Consider the following 23778-nt stretch of genomic DNA (forward strand, 5'->3'; position numbering starts at 1 on the left):
GAGCCAAGCACGTAGTAAAAAGTCTGTGAACCTCCCTCTCAATATCCTTGAACTGGGTGGGTGGGGGGGGAGGGTGGCCAGTCTGCGCCCTCCCGTGCCGCAGGGACTGATGGACTCAAACTCCGCTCCGGTTTTCTAAGCGCTTGTTGAATGAAGGAATCTGGGAACCTAGTACCGGGCACTCTACTGCTCCCAAGGGAAAACACACGCATTTTGGACAGAGAACATGAACGCTAAATTTGGAAACTTCTGGGGAGCCACGTGCCCTCAGTCGCACACAGCGAGGAGCGTCCAGGGATGCGAGACGGCTGAGCGGCAGGAGCCCCATCGACGCCCGCCCTCCGACCGCCGTCTTCCAGCTCAGGTAAGTTCATAACGAGAACCTGCCCGGGGCCAGGCCGATTCCGCCAGGTGACCCACGTCACGGCCCGACGAAGGCCGTCCGGCCCAAAACGCATGCGCGACGAGCGGCGCACCCACCCAGGCGGCCCGGGCCCACTGCGCCGGCGCGAGCAGCGGCGCACACTCCGAGGTGGCCGGAGCCCACTGCGCCGGCGCGCGGAGCGGTGCATTTTGGGACATGTAGTTTTCTCGCGGCATTGTGGGAGTCGTGGTTCGTGTTCTGGCGGCGAGCTGGATCTTCCGTGGCCTGGAGTTGTAAGTGGATGGCGTCCGTGTCTGCCGAATCCTGACCCGAGACCCGGCAGCTCTTTGGGGGCGCTGTGGAGTTCGGCGGCCCGCCCCGCTTTTGCATTTTCTCTGCAGGACGCTCTCCAGCGGGCCCCCGGGGACCGCGGGGTTGACAGCGGTCACGTTCCCCCCCTTCCCCCCGCAGAGCGTCCTGCCTGGCTAGGTTGTCCAGGCGCCGCGAGATCGGCGGATCCGGCTCCGGGGGCGGCGTGTTGAGGCTGGCACGCAGGCGGAGGGGGGGACCCAGTGGTGGTTCCCGCCAGAGAGATTTGGGGGCGAGCGAATGCCCTGGAATGTTCTGTAGACTGCGGGGGGGGCGGGGAAGCAGTGGTCGCCCTTGGTCCTCATCCTCGGGTCTGAGCGGAGCAGGCGTTGCTCCCAGGTATCGCGGCTGTAGCGGACCCTGGCCCGGCCCTCCGGCTACGGAGGAGCCGAGGCTCAGCCCGTCGCCCTGGGAACCCCGGCTGACCCGGGCGTGGGGCTCAGAGGTCGACCAAGTGATACCCAAGGTTCAACTGGAACCCTCTCCTCCCCGCACCTACCTCTACTTCAGATGACTGGGTGAAGTGTTGGGGTGAAAACGGTAGAGACGGGGAATGAGAACAGCTTCGGACAATTCAAACTAAGGACACAGCCTAATGAGTGGCTGGAATGAGACACCCAGAGACAGACCGACCCTTGGGTGTGTTAGGTGTGCCAAGAAGAAAATTGTGGACTACACATTGTCCATATTGCTGTAATTGGCCTAATCAGAATAAGCCACTGGCTCTTCTGTTTTTTAGGAGAAATCTGGCAAAGGAGAAATCAGGATATTTTTGCAGTGAAGGAAAGAGAACTATTTCTTCCTAAGCCATTGTTATTTTGGGGTTTTAAGCTAAGACGGTGGATAGTTCCAGGGGAAGCTTAAAACATCCTGCACTTCACAGATTTTATGCCTCTCAAAATTGTCCCGGTCTTGTTGGCTTTTGCAGTTCAGCCCTCAGATGCCAGCTGCCTCCTGGTTCTAATATTGCACCAGGTGTACATATGGCAGCAGAGCAAATAGCCTGATGATATTTTTAGCTTTCTCAGTTGTTCTCATTTGCTGAAGTCCTGCAGGGTGCTACAAAAATGGCTGAGTTGGAGCCTGTAATTTAAGGGAGATGGAGAAAAGTTATCATTTGGAGGCAGTGGGTGGGGATGAGTTTGATTGATTTGCCCTCTCATCTCCCACCCTCAATGCACCCCTTCCACTGCTTTGCAGATGGACTTTAAATATGTTTCTTTCCTAAAGAGATTGAATTTTATCACTCTAGATATGATGTTGAGGCAGCTGCCAGTATATTTTTAGTCAGATTCTGTGATATCAAAGAGAGTGGTGACTTAGGCATTTCAGTGTTGCAGCGTTGTTCTTCGGGTTCTGGTTTTTAAAATGATAACACTTTGGTTTAGAGAGGCTAATGGCTTGCCCCAGGTCACATGCCTTGGCACTGGTGCCACCAAGAATAGAGTCCATTTCTCCTGCTTGCCCAGTGGTGGTGCTTCATACCCTGCTGTCACACGTTGCACTCGATGCCACTTGCTTGTGTCCTGCAGCTTGACATGTCCATTAGTGGAAAGAGGTATTTATCAGAACAGTTATGGTTGATAATTTGTTCAGTGCTTTTCATGTGCGGAACATGGTGCTTAGTGTTCATGATCCAGTCTTTGAAGGAGAATTTACAGACAAGGGAGCTGAGGCTTAGAGGCCCAGTGACTCATCCAAGGTCACATGTTTACCAGAGGGCCAGACCCCTGGGCGTTTTTTTATTTCCCCCATAACCTTTTTGGACCTACTCATGGTCCTTGACCTTGGGAATTAATATCTTACCTACTTCAATTCACTGAGTATGTAATTTGGGCTCAGAAAATGTGTGGGGAACAGCCAAACGTGTCTACTTATATCTGCAGACAACTCAGTAAAAGCAGGCGTTGTAAAGATAAAATTTGCACAACCTTAAACATTTTAATTTACAACATGGCTGATTCCTGAGATTATTAGAGATTATTCAAAGTGAAAATTCCAGCAACAGGTTATAACCTGGTAGGAAATATTTCTCCAGTGCAGGGCAGAATCTGCTGCTACTTAAAGACAAACAGGCCATTTATACGTGAAGGTAACGCACACCTTCAGTCATGGTCATCGCATGTAAACAGATTTATGGTGTAAATTCCTGTTGTTAGCTTATCTGACTTTGAACAAGTCACGGGGAAAACTTGGCTATCTTGTGCCAACTGCTAGCTTGTTTTCAACATACTATGACCTTGAGTAAATGAGGTCTGAACTTTCTCTATTTAGATGCTTTTGTAAGTGAAAATTTTAAAAACCATCATCCCTGAAGTTTATCTCATCAGCCCCATTCTAAAGGCCTGTGAAATTTTCTGCTTGCTTGATTCTAATTGTAAGTACATTTAAAGAGAAGCATCCCCATGCTTTTTTACCGCAAAGCTCTCTGTCTGCATTAGGATAAGACTCCGGAGCCGCACTGGATGTGTTCGAATCTCAGTCCCCACCGTGACCCTGGACGTGTCACAGAAACTTTGTTTCCTCATCTCCAAAGTGTAGACGGTAAACTGCACCTCATGGGGCTGGTGTGAAGACTAGCTGAGTTAACGCATGTAGTGCACTTCAGCACAGCCGGGCCCAGTAAAGCGAAGCTGTGACTATTATGCTGAAAGTCGCCGAACTGCAAGAAAAGTAGGGGCCCCAGAGCCCATCTAGTTGACACCCCCATCTTCACTTGCAGATGGGACGGAGGCCCCCAGAGGGAAGTCACTTACCAGAGTGTGTAGGCTCTTCATCCAGAGCTCAAGTCTTCTGACTCTTGGGGTATGTGTCGTATTCTAAAAATAGTGACGCAGGAGGCCTTAGAGCAAATCCTGTGCTCCAGCCGTGTCCCTGCCTTGTCACCTCCTGCCTCACCTTCACCTAGGTCTCCCTCACGTCTTAGAGGGAATTCTCGATTTGAACGGCTTTCTTAGGATATTGATTTCCCCCATCACTGATTCCCTTCCCTCCAGATATTTTAAAAAGCCAAGATTACCTGAATGAACACTCAGAGGACCTGAGAAATAAAATGACACTCATCCACAGACCGGCTCTCGTTCAAGGCAGGGCGTGGGAGGAGGAACAGATCCTGGACCTGGGCTCCTCCGTCTACAGATGAATGGAATGGGAGCCTGCGTCCCCTCAGGAGCAGCGCCGCCACCTCCGCTTGGCTGTGCTCCCTTCCCCAGTGAAGAGCTACCAAGGGCATCCTCCTGCTCAGCAAGAGCTCGACCCTCACCCAGGCCTTCTGCTTCCCAGCAGGCTCTGGTCCCCTTGCTGGGGACGCTTACCCTCCTCTCTGCAGAGCTTGCCGTCTTTGTTCATGGGCCTTCTCTCCGTGCAAGGGAAGTCTCCCTAAGGTGGTCTGCTCTAGAAAGCCCACGCTGACCTGCTTCTTCTCTTCCCCACCAGGACAGTGAGACCTGCCGCTCCGGCCCCCTCTCCAACTTGCCTGAGTGGAGTGGCCCGCACTGACCAGGAGGGAGCTCCCAGTTGGCCCAGCATGAACTGGAAGGTAAGAATACCATTAAACATTGATGGCTTGGGGTTTTTCCTTCTCCTGCTCGTAAAAATTCAGAATAATAGTTCTGTAGGGATGGGTTGATTAGGAAGCAAGAAAAGAAGAAAGAAAAGTAGATTAAAGCAGGAATCATAATAGTACATAATATTTTTAATGAAGACAGATAAATGTACATTTATGTGCCAGACTTCTGGAGGAAGGCTAGGCCTTTTCTTCGAGAGGACACCAACTGCCCTCAGGTCTGCCTCACTTTTCTTGCAAAAAACATGCCTTTGAAGTTTCACCTATAATTTCACACTTTGGTTTCTTTAAAGTGGATGACTAAGATCTGATGAAGCAATCTGCATACAAGATCTTTCCTGATTTTTATGCTCTGCTTCTCTAATCTTTTACATTTGTGTTGCCAACAGTTGCATTTTTTTCCAGTTCAAATTGAGTCTTTCAAAGCATGCAACTTAGTTTTCATGGAAACAGCCTTTCCTTTACACAGTCATAGCTCATGAGTCTCGTGTTTAAATAAATTATCTATTATCACATCAAGTGCTACTTCAGTAAACTGGCTGCAGAATAAACACAACTGACCCCTGTAAAACCTTAGATGCAGTTGGTGGGAGCAGAAGCTCAAGGGCAACCAGAGAGTTTCCTGTTAGCCGCAAGCATTCAGAGGGCTGTGGGCATAGTCAGCACGTCTTGGAGAGGGAAGGGGAGTGTCACGTTATCTCCCGGAAGGAGATGGAATGGGGTAGGTTGGAGGTTGGCTAAGAGAGCAGTCACGAAAATAGATGTTTCGAAAAGGATCAAATCAAATCAAAATCATGTATCGTCTCACTGTCCAGAGATGGCTACTATGAACAATTTTGGTGTATTTTCTTCCCGTGCTTTTTCCACATATATGTGTAATGTGTGTATTTTCAAACTCATTGTATGTATTTTTTCAATTATCATAAGCATTTCCTTGTTCAGAACAGCCGCTGGCTTTCATCGCAAGAAGTGGAAAGGTCTGGAAGCGGGATCAGGGAGGCGGGAGAGTACAGACCCCCCTCCTTCCCCAGCTCCATGGGGCTTGGGGGGCCCTGCGGGAGGGCTCTGGGGACTGAGCCTGGTTGAGATTCAGCAGTCGGAGTGAGCATTCTGGGCAGGGCTTGGAGATGCGGGAGCATTTGTTTCGCCTGTGTTGGGGTTCCAGCGCTGCCAGTAGAAAGGCTGGGAAGGAAAGACAAGGCAGTAAGAGGGTGTGGGGTAGGGGAAGCAGAGAGCAGTGTGGGGTGAGATGTAGGGAAGGCTTTTTAGCCTCTGCAGAGCCTGACGACAGGCGGTAGCTGGTACCAGAGGCCACGTCAGCCAGCGAGGGTCAGGCCGTGTGCTCGGTGCTGCGAGGCCGCAGCGTGTAGCACGACCACCATGAGGACTGGTTAAAATACGGATGTGGCCCCATGCCCAGAGTTTCTGATTGCGTAGGCCTGGGGTTAGTGAGTTCCCAGGGGATTCTGATGTGTACCGGTGAGGCGCTACGCAGAGAAAGTTTTCTTTTTAATTGTGGAGTGACATCGACCCACTTGACCACCCAGGCCAATCCTGCTTGTCACAAAAGGAGTCCTTTCCTGTGTCAGGAACAAAATCTGCCTGTACCTTCCCAACTTCGGGCAGACACACAGCTCCAGGCCTACCAGGGAGCAGCTTCATGTTTAAAGGGGGGCGCCCTTCCATGTAGTGTCAGAAAGGAATGGCCTCTCCTGCCCTGATTGCGGTGACCCCCCAGGAGGTTGAAGGATTATGGAGGCCCCGGTGAATCCTGTGCTTCCCTTTCTAGCTCGGTCGGCCTGTGGCCATCAGCGACAGTCAGCCCTACTTGTGTATTAGTACCTTAGCAACAGAGTGTGTTTAAAACGTCAGTCATTCTCATGACACAGGTATTGGGATTTGTTTAGAAAATTGTTACAGATCTAATCCACCCAGCTATATTTTACTCATTTACTTCCTTGAAGATTTGCAGGTTTGGGGAGTTAACGTGAGGGGTTTGTTAGAAGGAAATCAGAGGAGGAGATATAACACGACTGAAGGTTTAGCAAAACTGTCCAAGAGTGTTGCAGGAACAGGGGCCCTGAAACCTTTTGCTTTAGCCCTTGTGGTATCCTTGACCTCCACTGCCACTGCCCTGCCCCTTCTCAGTCCCGAAACTTCTGCCTCTTGTCACCTTCTCTCCACAGCCTTTAAAAAGAAAGTAAATACTGAAACCACTTACCTGGGTCCATTTGTTGTTGTGTTTCCATTTCAGTGGGTTTCTAACTTCTGGTTGCAGTGATGTACATTCCTGTAACTGCCACAGCTAAGTTTTGGGTTTAGGTCACGGGAACCATGGGCTGTGATGGGGGCTTGGTTATAACAGGACTCCAGAGGCTCTCCCATAGAGATTGAAAGAATTGGAAGAGGGTAGCTTTTGCCAGAGCAAGCCAGGGTTCGGTTAGCCTGGGAAGTCCTAGTGGACGTAAAAAGAAGTTTGTATCTCCAAACTGGTGGCCTTTGCCTCCAGGGAGGTACAATTTAGCAACCTTTCCTTTCTCAGCTGGCTTATAAACATGGAGCCAATCCTCGTCCCTAAAATGTGAACCTTCAAGAAAGTAGATGAGTTAGAGGGTTGCTGGGGGGAGGTCGGGGAGATTAGCCATAGGTCTGAGGCAGGAAGGACCTGGACACCACATCGGTATTCTAAGCTGCTTCTGCTCGTCAGGATAAGAGCTCTCACTGTTGTAACATTTTTAGTCTTTTACACTGTGGCCAGAGCAAGCGTTCTGAAGTGCATATGATGTGCGTGTTCTTTACCTTAAAATGATTTTGTGGTTGAAAACCATTATCTAGTTACTCAGGGTGTTCTTGGAACATAACTTGTTGATTTCATTAATTCCACCACATTAAAATCAAGAATCAATGGAAAGACAACTGGCGTAGGGGTTGGAATGTTCTGTTCCAACTCTGGCCTCCTCGTGAATTAGCCGTGTAACGTGGACGGGCCTCTCAACTGCCCTGAGCTTTACTCTCCTCGTGTGTAGAACAAGGTGTAGACCAAGTCGTGTTTAAAATCCTTTCTAGCCCTCCACGTCTGCGAGCATACTGTTCTCAGCTAAAGGTTTCACTAACTAGTTTCAGATGAGCTTCAGTGAAACCATTGGAGGGAGGGACTAATGCACTGTCCGTCGCAGAGTCTCATTATACTGCTGCGGTATATAAGAAGTGATGTTTGGCATTTAACCTAATGGTTTCATTGGACTAAATCCTACCTCGTCCTCTAGAATAATGATCTCTCGACGAAGGCATACCTTTTCACTTTATTTGGGAAGGAATTTTTAATCACACAGAAAGCCCATAGTTATCACTCAGGTCATACTAATCATGTTTACAAAACTAGTGTAGTATTTGCCTTGAGATACTTGTGATATACAGAATTTCATAATAAAGCCTGCTGGTGCAAAAAGTGAGTAATTCCAATCCCTGGTTATTCCCCAGACTTCATTCTAGCCAATGGGTTAAAACTTCCCTCCGACAGGAAATTATAGGAACAATAAACAAGTAGCTAAGTTTTAATGTTTTAAGTTTTATTGTATTTTATTTATATATTTATTTTATCTTCAAATACCAGTGCTAATGAGTAGTAGCTGGAACCAAGAGGAAATCACAGCATCCTATAAGGGTGGAGAATTCAGAAGGAAGTTTTGGTCCAGCCTCCCTTTGCAGGTGAAGAGGCACAAGCTCAGGAAAGTCGAGTGACGGACCCAGGTCGCACAGTCTGTCAGTGGGTCAGTCAGTGGCAGAGCTGGGCTGGGACCAATCCCCTGGCTCCGGCTTCTCGCACTGGACCGAGCTGCTGCCTCAGACGCCGGGGGCCAGGTGATCGGCAGAGTGCAAGGTCAGGTTGTGAGGGAGCAGAGTTATGACGTCTGCAGGCCACTGGTGGTCCTCTCTGTGAAGCCAGCAACAAGGGAGTGATGAAGGGCACCTAAAACTAGACTGTCGGTGACACGGGGACAGGGACCTCGTCTGTCCTACATCAGTGAAGCTCTAGCATCTAGTGTAGTGCCTGGTGCATAATGGGTGCACAGGAAACGTGTGTTGAATGAAGGAGCATGAGAGAAACCTTCCTTATCAATTATAGAACATCTAGGATCATTTCTTTCCTCTTTAAGGTTCTTGAACACGTGCCCCTGCTGCTGTATATCTTGGCAGCGAAAACATTAATTCTCTGCCTGGCGTTTGCCGGAGCCAAAGTATACCAAAGGAAAAAATTGGAAGCAAAACGGCAAAAACTGGAAGCTGAAAAGAAGAAGCAGTCAGAGAAGAAGGATAACTAAAGGGAAATCAAAGGTACTGGGACTTTGCAAATGCAGACTGCACAGTGGGTTAGGGCGGGCCTGTCCTTGCATGTGATAGTTCAGAGAATTCCGGATCCCTCGGTCTGAAGGCTGTGGGCGAGCGCGGAGCCCCACCTGTCACAGGAGGTAGAACAGCTGTGTATAAGGTGCGGGCTGCAGGTCCTGACCCTCGAGCCCCGTCTGCTGGTGAGCCGCAGGGCACACCTCTGCTCTCAGCCTGCGCAGGTTCCCCCTCATTGGGAGCAATGGTGCTTAACAGGATTTGGGTCACAGGACTCTTGAGAATTTCATGACAGTTGTGGACCTTCTCCCTGCAGAAGCTCACATACTAGAAACACCTAAATTGTACATAAAATTGCAGACAGGGGTGGGGAGGAAGTGGGGTCACAGGTCATTTAAGACCCCTGCATGTACCTAAGATTAAGAAGCCCTGCTAACCTCAGGATAATGACTCCTAGGTATGGCATATAAATCCCTTCCCGGTGTATCCTCACCCTGGTCACATTTGCCCCCTTTGCTGCCCCTCTCTACGCTCCTGCAGGCCATTCCTTGACCACGATAGACGTTCGTGCCCCTTGGCCTTTGCTGGTCGGTCCCCTGGCCAGAGGGCCTTCCCGATGACCGCCTCACTGGGCACAAAGTCTTCCTCATCGTTGTAGCCCAGTGCCTGTCCCAGAGCGCAGGGGGTGCCCAGAATGTGTTTGTTGAGTTAAGGCACCAGGAAGTTATTAAACACCCACTTACAGATCGAACTTAGGACAATTAGCAGTTTCCTAAATTCTGTTGTGCTCACCCAGTTTCATCACTTCTTAGGTTGAGTTCTATGCTTTTCTCTAAAAATTAGAGGATTCAAATATGGTAGCAGGGAGTTCTAGATCAGTGGTTTCCAAACTTGCCTAATGATCAGGATTTGCCTGGGGTGCTTGTTAAAATGCAGATTCCCAGGGTCCAGCCTCAGAGAGATTCCATTCTGCCTGTGGTTGGGTCTGGCATCTGTTCTTTTGAAAACTTTTTAGGTGATTCTTGTGCTGTCTTCTCAGCAACAGGTCACTGTAGGAACCACTGGGTTGGTGACCTCCAAAACCTCTGTCCACTCTGAGACAGACTTCTGTAGACGTGAATTCCCTTACAATACTCGTAGACTTGTTGAGGCTGAAAAGCATACTTATGAGTAATAATTGTCATAACGTATTGAATGATTGTTCTGGGCTAGCATTTTGCTGAGCATTTCACATACAGCGATGTTACTGACCACTCCTGACGGCCCTGTGTGGTCCATTCAGATTGAAAAGTGGCCCCCACTGTACATGGTGAAGAGCAGAACCAGAACTGAACCCAGGTCGAAAGTTCGACCCCAGTGTGTCCCTCCCGGTGGTCGTACTGTGTCCTGGTCCTGAATGCCGAGTTCAGGGAGGGAGCTGCGGGAAGCGCTCAGCTCCTGTTTCTCACCCCAGGGGAGGAGACCGTCCTCTCACTGGTCCTTAGTGAGCTGGATGCCCTGCCAGGCCAAAGAAGTTATTGTTATGAAATCTTGCCTTCTTTTTAAAAAAAAAAAGATGTTTTGGGGGCTTCCCTGGTGGTGCAGTGGTTGAGAGTCTGCCTGCCGATGTAGGGGACACGGGTTCGTGCCCCGGTCCGGGAAGATCCCACGTGCCATGGAGCGGCTGGGCCCGTGAGCCATGGCCGCTGAGCCTGCGCGTCCGGAGCCTGTGCTCCGCAACGGGAGAGGCCATGGCAGTGAGAGGCCCGCGTACCGCAAAAAAAAAAAAAAAAAGATGTTTTATTGACTGAAATTCATGAGTCGACACTAGAGGGGGAAGAGGGAGCACTTCAGAATCGAAGAAGGTGAGGGAAGGCAGTTTCCCTTGAAACGCTGATTGGATTTCTAATCCACAGAGTCATCATTTTGTGTGTTAACCGCAAAGAGAAAGAAAAGACGAGGTGCGAGGCCCTAAACGCTTCTTCCTTCCCACAGACGTCAGTAGAGGCCCGTCAGTGAAGTAGGGAGGGATGGCTTGTCCAGCTGAGCCTAGAACTGACCGGGGCAGCCCGTTTCCCGTCCTAGGCTGGCAGCCTATCAAAGCTTGGCCTGGAGCCTTGTTTTAAACAAAAGGGATTTTTTTTTAGATGAAAGGAAATTGTGATGCTAAAACTTCATTCCTTAATAGATATGCTTCAGTGGTTTCTGTTTAAGTGTAAATGGCTGAACATAAAGGTTGATGCTGAGCGAGTAAAACAATCCTCTTACTCTGTGAGACATTTCATGCTTCTCCCTTTGGTCTTCCTTTCTAGATTTTGTAATTTAAATGTCAGCTTGAGTGGACTCCGGCTGAGATGAAAGATTTAATTATTGAATGGTATGTCAGAAGATAAACTCCCAGCCTATAGTCTAACTTAAAACGATGTGAATTTTTCTGTGCTTTTAAAAGAACCAGTATTTTGTTTACTAAAATAAAATACCTTTGTAAAAAGGGTGTCTCCGGTCTTTGGAATAAGCCAAAGTAGGTGTATGTCTCCCTCTCCCCCTCCCCCTCCCCTCCCCTCCCCTCCCCTCCCCTCCCCTCCCCTCCCCCTCCCCTCCCCCTCCCCTCCCCTCCCCTCCCCTCCCCTCCCCTCCCCTCCCCCTCCCCTCCCCCTCCCCTCCCCTCCCCTCCCCCTCCCCTCCCCCTCCCCTCCCCCTCCCCTCCCCTCCCCTCCCCCTCCCCTCCCCCTCCCCTCCCCCTCCCCTCCCCTCCCCTCCCCTCCCCTCCCCCTCCCCTCCCCCTCCCCTCCCCCTCCCCTCCCCCTCCCCTCCCCTCCCCCTCCCCTCCCCTCCCCCTCCCCTCCCCCTCCCCCTCCCCCTCCCCCTCCCCCTCACACACACACACCCCTCTGTGTAGTGAGAGGAGGGACTTTTGCATTTCTAGCATCTCCTAGCCGTGGGTACCAGATCACAGGTGCACCTCCACAGACGACGGGGCTGTAGCTGTCGCATCAGCCTGCTGTCCCTCACCCACCCCTCCAGCCCTCTAACCTGCTGCCCTAGTGCCTACGCTCCTTTCCTCCTCTTTCTCTCCTCCGATCACTTCGGCTCTTTCTTGTGTTTTCATTGTTGGGGGGAGGGGCTGTTCGCTGCTCCAGGAGCATCGTGCCTCTGCTGACCCGTGAGGTCCTTGCAGGGAGGGGTGCGGGATGAGACCCTCCTGCCCCGGTGGGTACCAAGTCTAGGAGGAATTGCCTGTTTGTGAGGAGGAAAGAGGATCCCAGGTGTGCTTTGTCCTCTCCCCACCAGTCTGCTTGTTCCGATTTGCTGATATGAGATGAAGGGCGGGACATGCTCAGCAGACTGTAATATTTGAGAGGAGTGGGGTCCATAAGTCTTTTGACTCAGCCCCTAACCGACTGAGGTCTCTATTAAAAGGTTCCTGTTTTTTCACTTCTCTCCAGATACCACAGAGGATGGGGAATGAGGCAACAGTAACCAAAGCCACAAATATGGTGGAATGTTTGGTCTCGTTGCAGGCAGCCACGTGGAAAATCTGCGCGAGGGCATGTTAGTAGATACTCCCCCTACCTCCCCCGTGCCCCACGCCATCCTGGCCCAGGTTGGCAGAACTTGGAATTTTAAGCATGAGGAATAAAGGGAATTATATTTTTCTTAAGTTTTACTGTGATTGCTGGCTGCTCCTAATCACAATTTAGAAAACAGAATTTACACAGAATCAAAGTTTTAAATACAGGAGACTCTGACTCTACAAGCTACAAATCCCAAAATAGAAGGGGACTTGCCCTCATGCTCGCATCTCAGCCTCCCTGCAGGATGCTGCTCTGGCCTTTGCTTGGGAGCCTCGCGGTGGCCTGGGTCCCGTGCTGCAGGAGCAGATGACCAGAGCAGAGGTGAGATGCAGCCTGGCACCCTCGCTTCCCTGACCTGCTCAGGTAGGTCCAGAACTGACCCTGGGCCATGGCCTAGCCTCCTGCCTTTGTCAGGGCGGACTCTGCCGCCTGGCGGGTGACCCCCCCACCCTGCTCTAGGGTCCTGCGCTAGGGCCTCGGCCTCTGCTTCCTCACCTCTCTGCAGGATGAGGGCATCATGGGCTCCCAGCACACCTGGCATCACACCCACTACCTCTGGGCACCCTTTCCTCATATGTACTTACAGCTATATGCCTCGTAAATCCCAGGGCAGGGGATGCAGAGTGGCCTTGGCTTTTCACGGAGACCCTATGCCCATCTAGTAGAGGTTCAGGTTTATTTTAAACACAGGTGTGTTTCTAGGCTTTGGGATTTAGAACTCAGTTTTGGAATTGGTGGAACATCTGGCCGTCTTCTTGGAAAATTCGGTAGCAGATCATCTAAGGATAGGAATAAACCATTGACCACACCCACAGGTTTTCTGTAAACGGTGTTTTGGGGTTTAAGTTAACCTTTCTGATACTCTCTTCTTCCACTAGGGGGAGATAATCACTATAGTAAGTCCCCTACATACGATCGAGTTCTGTTCTGAGAGTGCGTTCGGAAGTTCAATTTTGTGTGTACGTCCAACAAAGTTAGCCTAGGTACCCAGCTAACACAATCGGCTCTATAGTACTGTACTGTAATAGGTTTATAATACTTTTCGCGCAAATAATACATAAAAAACAAACACGAAAACATTTTTAATCTTACAGTACAGTACCTTGAAGAGTACAGCAGTACAGTACAACAGCTGGCATATAGGGGCTGGCATCGAGTGAACAGGCAAGAAGAGTTACGACTGGAGGAGGGAGAGGAGGTGGGAGATGGTAGAGCTGAACGGTCATCAGCAACAGGAGACGGAGGGCAAGCTGCAATTTCACTCACGCCTGACGCTGATGGCTCAGGTTCTGGTTCCTTGCTGGAACCAGATGCACGTTTGCATCTTTGAAAGTTTGAAACTTGAAGGTTTGTATGTAGGGGACTTACTGTAGTTGGAGTTATTGATACTTTTCCAACCCTGTGTACATGAAGTCAGTAGATTTGTAGCTTGACTTTAAATAAGTGGTTGGATGCATGAACACGTGGGTGGATGGAGTGATTGGTAAAGCCCACACCCAGGACCCCATCTGACTGCACCTACCCAGCCTCTCTCTCGGGCCCATAAGTGAGAACGATTCCATAAGACCACCGTCCCTGGGCAGCTGAAAGATGTTTCAAAGAACGTAAACTGGAATCTGCGTCCTCCATGCACAAGAGAGCCCCAGGATCCCTCACACAGATCATATTTCATCTTGTTAGATGGGCTCCTAACACGTTTTTGGTTTTTGAGCTTACAACATACTAGAATCAGATATGAAGAAAGGCTGTTGGCGGCAGAAATACCTCAGAGCAAGAGAGATGGTCTTTGAGCAGCAGACCAGGCGGAGAACTTGTCTGTACGATCGCCAAGCCCACACCAGGAACGACACCCATCATGACATTAAGGAAAGGTGAAACTGTCTTTATATACTTTGCTTAACGAGGCAGAGACGTACATAATATATTTCAGGAACTGAATATTTCAAACAAAAAATCTGGGGCATTTGAAAAAAGGTCATCTCCTGCCCGTCCGTCACCAAATTCTCATCTCAGGGAAGCACACCTGCCTGGATGCGACCTTCCCAGCCTCTGCAGGGGCCGGGCCTGCGCATGCACAGTACTGCCGACTTGAGATCCCCGGCTGTGCTGAGATGCCACAGGTCTCGTCCTTGTTGGAGGGAAGCCAGGGGTGGTGGAGAGTCTGGAGGGAAAAGAGGATTATGGCTGGGTTCTTAAACGTGAGCGCACACGAAAGGCTGTTTAAAGTGCAGATTCCTGGGCTGGACCCCAGACCCACGGCATCAGAAGCCATGCGGGAGAGACCAGGAATCTGTGAACAAATTTGAAAACCCCAAGGGGATGCCGATGAGGTGGTCCTTGAATCTCCTTTGGAGCCTTAAACGATGAGCAGAGGGAGATGAGCCAGAAGCCGGGCTGGGAAGGAACAACTGGAGCCAATAGGCTGGGGAGCAGGGGAGAGAACGTAGCTGCGAATCCTTGTTTAGCCCTTAACTATTCCTCCTGCTTTACATCTGTTACCCCCAACATGTGTCACCGTCCCCGTCTCACAATAAGGAAGCCGAGGCACAGAGAGGTTAACCTCTCTGTCTAAGGTTCCCCAGCTGGCAAGAGGCAGAGACAGGATGTGGACCTCGCAGTTCAGCTCTGGACCTGTACTTTTCACTCCCATGCAAGGACAGGGCAGGTGGGCAGGCGTTCTTGTTCTTCCAAGTCGTGGGTCATCAAGTCTTCAAGACGACACGATGAGGACAGAGGCCAGGCTGTGGGAAGTGGGGAGGGTATGAGGAAATAGAAACAGTGCTGTTTGCATCCTAATTTCAAGTGTGTGTGTGTGTGTGTGTGTGTGTGTGTGTGTGGGGTCTGCAAAGTCAGGAAACAAATTTTTGTCTGAGCAATATGTTAATTACAAATAACTGGTTAGATTTCAAATAATTGGCTCAGTATTTCCCTTGAGTTTCCAGATGTGGACACTCTCTAATGTACTGATTGTACTTTTCAAAGGTTCACAATTAGCCCCATTGAATTAAACTTGGAGGGACTTCACGGCGAGCTGATTGTTTAAAAATTGTAAAAGAAGTTCTCCCAACTTTGCCGCCTGCTGTGCACCTCAAAGGTGGGGACAGAGACATTGGTAGCCTTAGGGGAAGGCAGGGTTGAGGGAAAGGTTTTTCCAGAAGGAGTAAGCTTGAGCATGATCACAGGCTGAAGGAGATGCGACAGGAAAAGTGAAGGGAACCTGGCCGGGCTGGAGGTGGATGGCATCTGGGGGCCGGGCACTGAAGGCCCCGGTACATGCAGGGCGAGGGGATACCCAGGGAAGCTGTGCTGGGTAAAGGCCTCGGTTTCCCCTTTAGCTTGAGGCAAGTCCTTCTACTCTGAGCGTGGGAGGGATGCTGGGTGCAGTGGGCAGAGCCCAAGGACCTGGGGCCTGCAGTCCCCTCTCCCCTCTCCTTCCAGGTCAGGGGCCTGAGCCGTGGACTACAGCTCCCTTCAGAGACGGCAGGGCCCTGGCTGTCACCAAGTCTGCTGTGGGGAGGGTGGCTTTTGCCCCCATGAACCCTGCTGGGTGACACCTTTGTAACTGCCTGCGGTCAGGCCTGGAAAACCACACATGGGTTTTGAACCAGGAGCTGGACTCCTTGGTGGGAAAACTTATGCTTCCCCACCCTAACCCATCATCCTGCACCACACCCTTCAGGGTCTTTCCTTTCCTTCTAGAATAGCCCAAACTCCTCATACAACACGTTGTTTTCTTTTTCCATCCTGTCCCTTCCACACTTGCATTCTTCCTTTCATTCCACTCACACTGCTCCCTACCCACCACACGCACACTTGCACGCACACGTGCGCGCGCGCACTCACATACCCCGTGCCCTGGGAAGTGGGTAAGCTGGGCACACTTGACCTCTTCTTCTACCCACTGTGATGAAGTCCCTGCTCTTCCTCTGGCCTCGGCTCCAGTTTCACCTCTTCCTGCCGCTCTGCCCCTGACTCCCCAGCCAGGCCCTGGACTCTGAGCCCTCACTCCCCACACCTCCAAAATCTCACTGACCGAGAGGTACTCCACACCACCAACCTGACTGCCTCCAGGGCCTGAGCTTACTTTCTTTGGGCCCCTGTCCGGGCCACACATTACAGGCACATAGAAGGTGCTCGAATATTTGGTAAGTGGATGAGTGGTAACACCCAAAGGAAGGGGAGCAGGGATTTTCAGCTGGCCACATCACCACCCAGAATAAAGACTACTTTTCCCAGCTTCCCTTGCAACTAAGTCTAGCCAATGAGATTTAAGTGGAAGGTTTAAGTGTGAGACTTCCTGGAAAGCCCCTTAAAAGAAAAGGGATGAGCCCTTCTTCCTCCTTTTCTCCTTCTCTGCTACCTGGAATACTAATGCAATGGCTTTTTCAGCAGCCATTTTGGACTATGAGGTGACGTTGAGGATGGAACCAAGTCTAGGACAGTAGAGGAAAAAGATAAGACCCTGAGTTCTTTATGATCGTGGATCCATCATATTAGCCCTGAACTGCCACCTTAGCATTTTTTGTTTTGGTGGGGGATGGGAGGGTACCTTCTATTTTGTTTAAATCTCTGTGGTTAGGTCTCCACTACTCATAGCCTGACCTAATCCTAACTGACCCATAGAACCAGCTAGAGAGGGCTGTGAGGACTTCCTGATAGGAAGACGTGGATTCTAGTCCTGACCCTCCTGCCACTACAGGTGGGCATCCCTCCAGGTGAGTCAGTTACCACTTTGTCTTCATTTGTAAAATGAGCTTAACGATCACTGCCCTGCCTGTGTACAGGGTGGTTGTCTAAACTGAATGAGGTCAAGTATATAAAAATGTTCTGTACATGGAAAACAATCACAAATGGAAGGAATGTGTACCGCCTGCGGGGATGGGGGGGCAACTCGGTCCCCTGATTGGCCAGGTGCAGCTCGATCAACTCAGTTGAGCCTGGACCTTCCTTGAGTGGTCAAGGCCTGAGCCAGTGGGCATTCAGCTCCATTAACCTATTTCCCTCTGGGCTTTTTCCAGGGCAGCACATTTTCCAACGCGCCACCTCCTCAGGGGGAGCCTGGCCCACAGGAAGGGAGTGGGCATGTGGTTGTTGGTCCTGATGAGGACCAAAGTGCTTGAGATGTGCCCTCAGCCAACCTCTCCGAAGGAGTCAGCGCCACCAACATCACGAAGGGTCTTCCAGAAGATGTGTCCACACCTGCAGGGCTGCTGGGCCTTATCACCCACTGTTTTTTTTTTTTTTTTTTTTCTTTTTTGCGATACGCGGGCCTCTCACCGTTGTGGCCTCTCCCATTGCGGAGCACAGGCTCCGGATGCGCAGGCTCAGCGGCCACGGCTCACGGGCCCAGCCGCTCCGCAGCACGTGGGATCCTCCCGGACCGGGGCACGAACCCGCGTCCCCTGCATCGGCAGGTGGACTCTCAACCACTGCGCCACGAGGGAAGCCCTCACCTACTGTTTATTTCATACAAGTGCTGCTCCCAAAAGGTTCCAGGCTGTACTCTCCATCCTTGCTGTCCACACCACCAGAAGAGACCTCTTATCCTTAATTCCCTAACCTATCGCAGACGGTCTTAAAAGAAATGCCAGAGAAAAGAATTTCCTTTGATCAAAAGACACATCTTAAGATGTGTCTACTCTGATTACAACCCAGTGATAAAAAGCAAGAATTTGCCACAAAGAGTGAAAAGGAAATGAGAAGCAGCTCTAACTGTGCATGCGCTTGCTGGAAGCCCAGCCTGCACTGCAGTAACAGGAGCTCCAGTTTACTGAGCGCTGAGTTGGGGCTGGTCATGATGTAGTGGCTTGGTGTGTGCTAAGTGTTTAAGCCCTCAACTCTAGTTTACGAATGAGTTCGTTGAGCCTCAGGGAGTAACTTGTCCAAAGTCTCATAGTTACCAAGCTGGAAACTTGCGATTCTAACGAGATCCATCCGATTCCCAGAAGCCCGTGTACTTTCCACTGTGTTCTCCTGGAAGTTTCCATGCTTGGCATAAAGCAAGAATTTCTTAATTATGAGTACAATATTATGTAACTCAATTGCACATTACCCGTGGCCCTTTGATCTCTGGTTATACCAATGTTCTCTTTTTCCCTACTTGCTTTCTAATGATTGAACAAGGCCTCGAAGGAATACAATCCTAAACTCGTTTTATTAGATCGTCTCGGTTTTCCCAGAAAAATAGCTCCTGTCGGTCTATCTTGTTCATCTGATAACCCAAAAACCTCCCATTTTTTTTCTCACTGCAAAATAGTGTGTCTTTGAAAAGTACCTGCCTCTAGCTCAATATTGTGCTGAAGTATGTTTTGTTGTGTCCAGTTGGAGGCAGCCACTTTGCCAGCTGATTGTCTGATGTCAGAGGCAAGCCTTACACCGTGTTTCAATAACCAAGCCAAGCATGGCGGCTGGGCACACGGGCTTAGGCTCTGACTAGCCTGAGTGTCGCAGTCTCCTCATCTGTAAAATGGGAAAGTGATAGGACCTACCTGAGAGGTTGTTTTGAGGGTGAACTGAGCTGCTCGTTAGTAGAGAGGCTGTGTGAATAACAGTTCTACCTGGGAACTCTGGATTTGAACCTCAGCTCTTCTGCACTGGAGCAAGTTACGTATCTCTCTGTGCCTCAGTTTACCCTTCTGAGAAATGGAGACAATGGTAGTTCCTACATCGCAGACTGTTGTGAGGATTAAGTGAGTTAAGCGTGTATAGCTGTTAGTGGTTGTCACTACAGAACTCTGGACAGGTGTGAGATAAATGCGACGTAGGGGCAAAACGCACTCACATCCCAAACGCAGGCCACCGACACTGAAGTCACCAAGGAGGTCTGAGTCCTGTTAACTTACCCTTAAGGAACATAAATTCTGAAACATACATGAAACAGGTAGCGAAAAAAACCACACAAAAGTACCATGCAGTGGACTTCCCTGGCGGTCCAGTGGTTAAGACTCCCCGCTTTCATGGCAGGGGGTGCAGGTTCGATCCCTGGTTGGGGAACTAAGGTCCCTCATGCAGCGAAGCATGGCCAAAAAATAAAAAATTTTTTTTAACAAAATAAATAAAAGGTTTAAAAATAAAAGTACCACACAGTGAGAGCCATTTCACCAGGGGTAACTGTGTTACCCCTGGGAAATGTGCTGGGAAGTGAAGTATTTCAGTGGGAAATGCAGTATTTCAGCTGGCAGAAGAAAACCTTCTTTAGAACCTGTGCTTAGCTGAATAATGGTCCCTAAATGTATCCAGGTCTGAATCTCTGGAACCTGAGAATGTTACCCTATATGGAAAAAGAATCTTTGCATGTGTGATTAAATTAAGGATTTTGAGATGGTGAGATGATTCTGGATTATCTGGATGGGACCTAAATGCAGTCATACGTGCCTCCCATAAGAGGGAGGCAGAGGGAGATTGGACACAGAAGAGGAGAAAGTAATGTGGCCACAGAAGCAGAAGTTGGAGTGATGTGGCCACAAGCCAAGGAAGGCGGGCAGCCACCCAGAAGCCACAAGAGGCCAGGAATGGATTCTCCCTTAGAGCCTGTGGAGGGAGCGTGGCCCTGCTGACACCTTGATTTTGGCTCCGCGGAACTGATTTCAGACTTCAGGCCTCCAGGACTGGGAGAGGATACGTTTTTGTTGGTTTAGTGCACCAAGTGTGTGGTAGTTGTCACAGCGGCCACAAGAAACTCATACTGCACGGTCGGCTGTAAAGTGGGAGGTGCAGCTGAGAGTGTCTGGTTCCCAGTGGTTGGAGGTGGTAAGTGTGATTCATCTGCAGATAAAATGCATAAAAACAGGATGCTGCAGAAGTCCACCGCTTAGTTGCTGAAAAGCACTGAACATCTGTTTTCTGACAAAGTGTTTCTAAATAATCCAGGGAGTTTCAGGAAGGAATTAGGGCAGAAGACAAGCAAAGAATCTGATTTTTCTGTGCTTGGCTAGCGGGAACCTGGCCTCACCATCTGATATATAGGCAAGTCTGTTGGGAGTTGGTAGCAATTTTCAGACATTGTTTTTGACATACCCCAGACTAATTACTTCTGCTATAAAATTACTGCCTGAGCATACGTAAACAAGAGTGAATTTTGTGATATGTTTAATAGGAGGCAGGGATTTTTTTTTTTTATAAAAGTGAAAAATACCACCACAAACCCTTACAGCCACCATTAGCAGCAGCCCCAGACTTTAGGGTGCCGTTAGCCACAGGTGGCTCAGCAACCAGGGCCCCGAGGTGCAACTGCATGACAGGCTAGTGACCTCCCGTTGGGATTCTTGGAATTGGAATGGGAGACGGATTGGATAAGTGGGTTCTGTAGACCGTCCTGTTTACGTCACCTGTTCACCCACCAAGTCCCACTTGAACCAATCACTGTCATAGCTTTCCAGGTTCCTTATGGGGACCACCAACTTGCCTGGAGGATCTGGTTGGGGTTTAACTTCCTTGGATGTCTCTTGCTCACCCTCTGCCTCCTTGCTTTCAAGCAATGGAAGGGAAAGAGCCTGTTCAGCCACCATCTGGACCACATCTGTTGATGGCAAGCCGGCTCCCTGTGGATTATTTTGGTGGACTGAAACCGGTAGGCACACTAGTTAATTTCAATTTTTTGTGAGCACACTCTTGGTTCTCTTTTTTTCCTCACACAACATTTAGCTCTGTTCATCTCTCTCACTTCCCAGCTCCTTTGGGCTCGGTTAACTCTCATCCTCTCACTGACATAATAGCCCTCAGAGTGGCCTTAACCAGATGAAAGTCAAGATCACTAATTTACCAACAAGATTTAATGAAACCTTCAGCAAACCATAAGCACTTTGCCAATGCCCTTAGGAAGCAGTCCTCACAGCATCTCTGTGAGGTCATTGTTGGAGTATCTTTGGCTGCAGTGGTCCAGAATCAAACCCAACAGAATTGGTAAAGATCATGCCCACAGCACGGCCCTGCTGTTAGAGGAATCGCACTTCAGAAAATTTACCAAGATAGTAGTTTTCCCATCTTTGTACTTTGTTAGTTAGTGTTCTCCATTTGCTTGGGTTCATCCTTTCAATCCCTTTGCTAATTAAATCACTGAAGAGTATATACTTGTAAGAATAGACACCATCAGTGGACTGCAAACAAAACTCCTTTCTGTAATTGATGATAAACCATTTCAGAGAAGACCAGGCTGAGTCTAGAGGGTTCAGATAACTGTAAGCGGAAGGCAGAGAGAGTAGTTCATGGCCATAGGACTTGGCCACCTGTGGACAACATGTGATGTTCGTTAAGTTAAGGACTGATGGGACATGGACCTGGGCCTCGGATTCTGTGTCTTCCTTTGGCTTCATCTCATCCTGCTGCCTTCTGTCTTTGACCACAATGGTGCACTTCCCGTAGGTCTTCTTTGCCACATCACAGAACTCAGAGAAGAGGCTGTCTTCTTGTTTGATGCATAACTCATCCCTTAGGAACATCCGATATTTCCAAGGCATCCATCCTTGACTACCACCAGCATGCACAATACACCAAGTTGGAGTTGGCATGGAATAGCCATCACTAAAATCTTCCCCTGTTACAAGACTCTCAGGGATATAAGTTTCCCCCAAATATACAGTTGTAAACCCATCATATTGCAGTGTTCTCAGGGTTTTCAAATACTGGAGACATTGCTTCCTCTTCATGCTGTTGAATAGATTTCTGATAATAATGTTTCTTAAAAGAGGTTTTGCAAAGTGAGGCATGGTAGCTCTTCAAGTGTTTTTCAAAGCTTGAGTGTCTCCATCTGCAGTGATCTGGCAAGAGTGGGATGATGACCTCATAAAGGGCTTTCTTACAGCTGAGCTGGTCCCATAGATACACTTGAGATTTCAAAGCATCATGAAACACACACTCAGAACAATTCCTTTCTGGCTTGTATGACGTGGGAATGGGAATGGCAAGCCATCCAAGATGTTACTTTGACATTGCATCTGTAGTAGGTCTGGAGAGAGATTGGCAATTGTATTAGTTTGCTAAGGCTGCCGTAACAAAAGAGTAGAAATTTATTTTTTCGCAGTTCTGGAGGCTAGAAGCCCAAGATCAAGGTGTCAGCAGGTCTGGTTTCACCTGAGACCTTTCTCCTTGGCTTGCAGATGGCCACCTTCCCCCTATGTCCTTATTTGGCCTTTCCTCTGTGTGCCCACGTGTCTCTGTCCTAACCTCTCCTTATAAGGACACCAGTCCTGTGGGATTAAGGCCCACCCATATGACCTCATTTTACCTTAATCACCTCTTTAGAGACCCCATCTCCAAATATAGTCACATTCTGAGGTCCTGGGGGTCAGGGCTTCAACATGAGATTTGGGGGAGACACAATTCAGCCCCTAAAGCAACCTTTTAACAGTGATGAGCCAAGTTCCTCACTCATTTCCATTTAGGTCATGAGGATGAAGTGTAATATATTTGTTCATTCAACCATTCTGAGCACCTACTATACACCGCATTGTGCCAGGCCCCAAGGGTACCAGTCATGATGTGTCCGGTGGGGCCTAGACACATATATGGTTTATGTCTGTGTACACATGGACTTTGTGCCTGCTGCCTGTCCACTTTCACAATCAAGAGTGGTTTTTCCAGGTGGCAGAAAAGGTATGGCGAACAGTGAAAGAAAGTCAGCCTGCATACCTGTCTTTCACTGGGGCTGCCAATTCTTGAGCTAATTCAATACCCCGTCTACAAAGGACTTTAGTTTTATATACTCAAGGCAAAATGACAGTTTACTTCAAACTCTAGCAGCCTCTTTAATTTCCTTTGTATTTTCTTGTCTCCTTAAAGACCTTTCATAAATGTGAATAATGGGTTCCCTCAAATGAAGATGTGGACAAACTGATTTATTGGGTCCTTTTCTCTACTGTTGAATGGATGAAGATTTTCTTGCCACAAAGTTTTCTTGGGACTCAAGTTTAGGCAATGCCAGACAGTAAGACTAACCTAGCATAGTAAAGTTAACATGAAGCCTGTGCTCTCCAAGCAACTTTCTCAGAGGCTAGAATCAGTGGGTCTGGGTTGATAACTGTGGCCATTTTCTCTTAGAATTTTTCTTCTGGTGGCAGGAACCATTTTCAGACCAAATTTGATATGGATGCTAAATATGTAGAAGTGTGGCTCCTTGGTTGAAGTGGTAATGGTGGTCCTAGAGGCCCCCCCGTTCAGACACCCCTTTCTGCCTCCTCTCCCACAGGCCCCTGTGGCCTGGAGCGATGTGAAAACATTATATAATACAATGAAGTCAATTCCAAGACACAATTCTTTGCTTCTCTCTCATCCAATCTTCAGTTATGTATGGATATGAGAAACATGCTCAGAAGTGTAGAAGAAAATGTATAATGTTACCTTTGTGTAAATATATGTGTGTGTATAAATGATAAAGGATATATATACTTGCTTGCATTTTCAAATATAAACAACAGAAGAATAAACCTAACACTAATTAAAAATGCTTGCCTATAGGGGAAGGGATAGAACAGGAGGGAGGAAAAAAAGTGAGAAATCTTTTCTGAATGTATCTTGTTTTATAGTTTTGACTAGAAAATGTAAACATTTCACATTTTTTAAAAAAAACAAGAGTAAAAAAAGAAAAC

General features: G+C 49.0%; 2 protein-coding genes across 12 annotated transcripts in view; one reads left to right on the forward strand and one right to left on the reverse strand.

Annotated features, from left to right (window-relative positions):
- The first annotated feature begins 264 nt into the window (after window positions 1–264).
- Window positions 265–23778, forward strand: part of SMIM11 (small integral membrane protein 11) — a 70825-nt gene continuing 47311 nt past the window's right edge. For 2 of the 11 annotated variants that reach the window (XR_010943828.1, XM_067739423.1), the window contains exons 1-3: window positions 527–657; window positions 4169–4271; window positions 8456–8633. Coding sequence is in view for 9 of the 11 variants with exons in the window: in XM_067739423.1 (XP_067595524.1) it covers window positions 4260–4271; window positions 8456–8620 (177 nt within the window). In the remaining 2 variants the exon portion in view is untranslated. Of the gene's footprint in view, window positions 365–526; window positions 658–3174; window positions 3278–3455; window positions 3539–4168; window positions 4272–8455; window positions 8634–9924; window positions 10427–10933; window positions 11113–12067; window positions 12278–17214; window positions 23635–23778 lie in introns of those variants that run through there. The other 9 variants (XM_067739416.1, XR_010943827.1, XM_067739419.1 and 6 more) reach the window with 9 other exon arrangements.
- Window positions 21130–21900, reverse strand: C5H21orf140 (chromosome 5 C21orf140 homolog). Its single transcript, XM_067739413.1, has one exon. It carries the CDS (start codon window positions 21898–21900, stop codon window positions 21130–21132), a length of 771 nt encoding a protein of 256 aa, XP_067595514.1.

Source organism: Pseudorca crassidens, chromosome 5, assembly GCF_039906515.1.
Source record: "Pseudorca crassidens isolate mPseCra1 chromosome 5, mPseCra1.hap1, whole genome shotgun sequence".
In the NCBI taxonomy this organism is placed as follows: domain Eukaryota; kingdom Metazoa; phylum Chordata; class Mammalia; order Artiodactyla; family Delphinidae; genus Pseudorca; species Pseudorca crassidens.

Excerpts from the sequence above, each read along its gene's own strand:
- C5H21orf140 (XM_067739413.1), bottom strand. The coding sequence starts at position 21,900 with ATGCCTCACTTTGCAAAACCTCTTTTAAGAAACATTATTATCAGAAAT.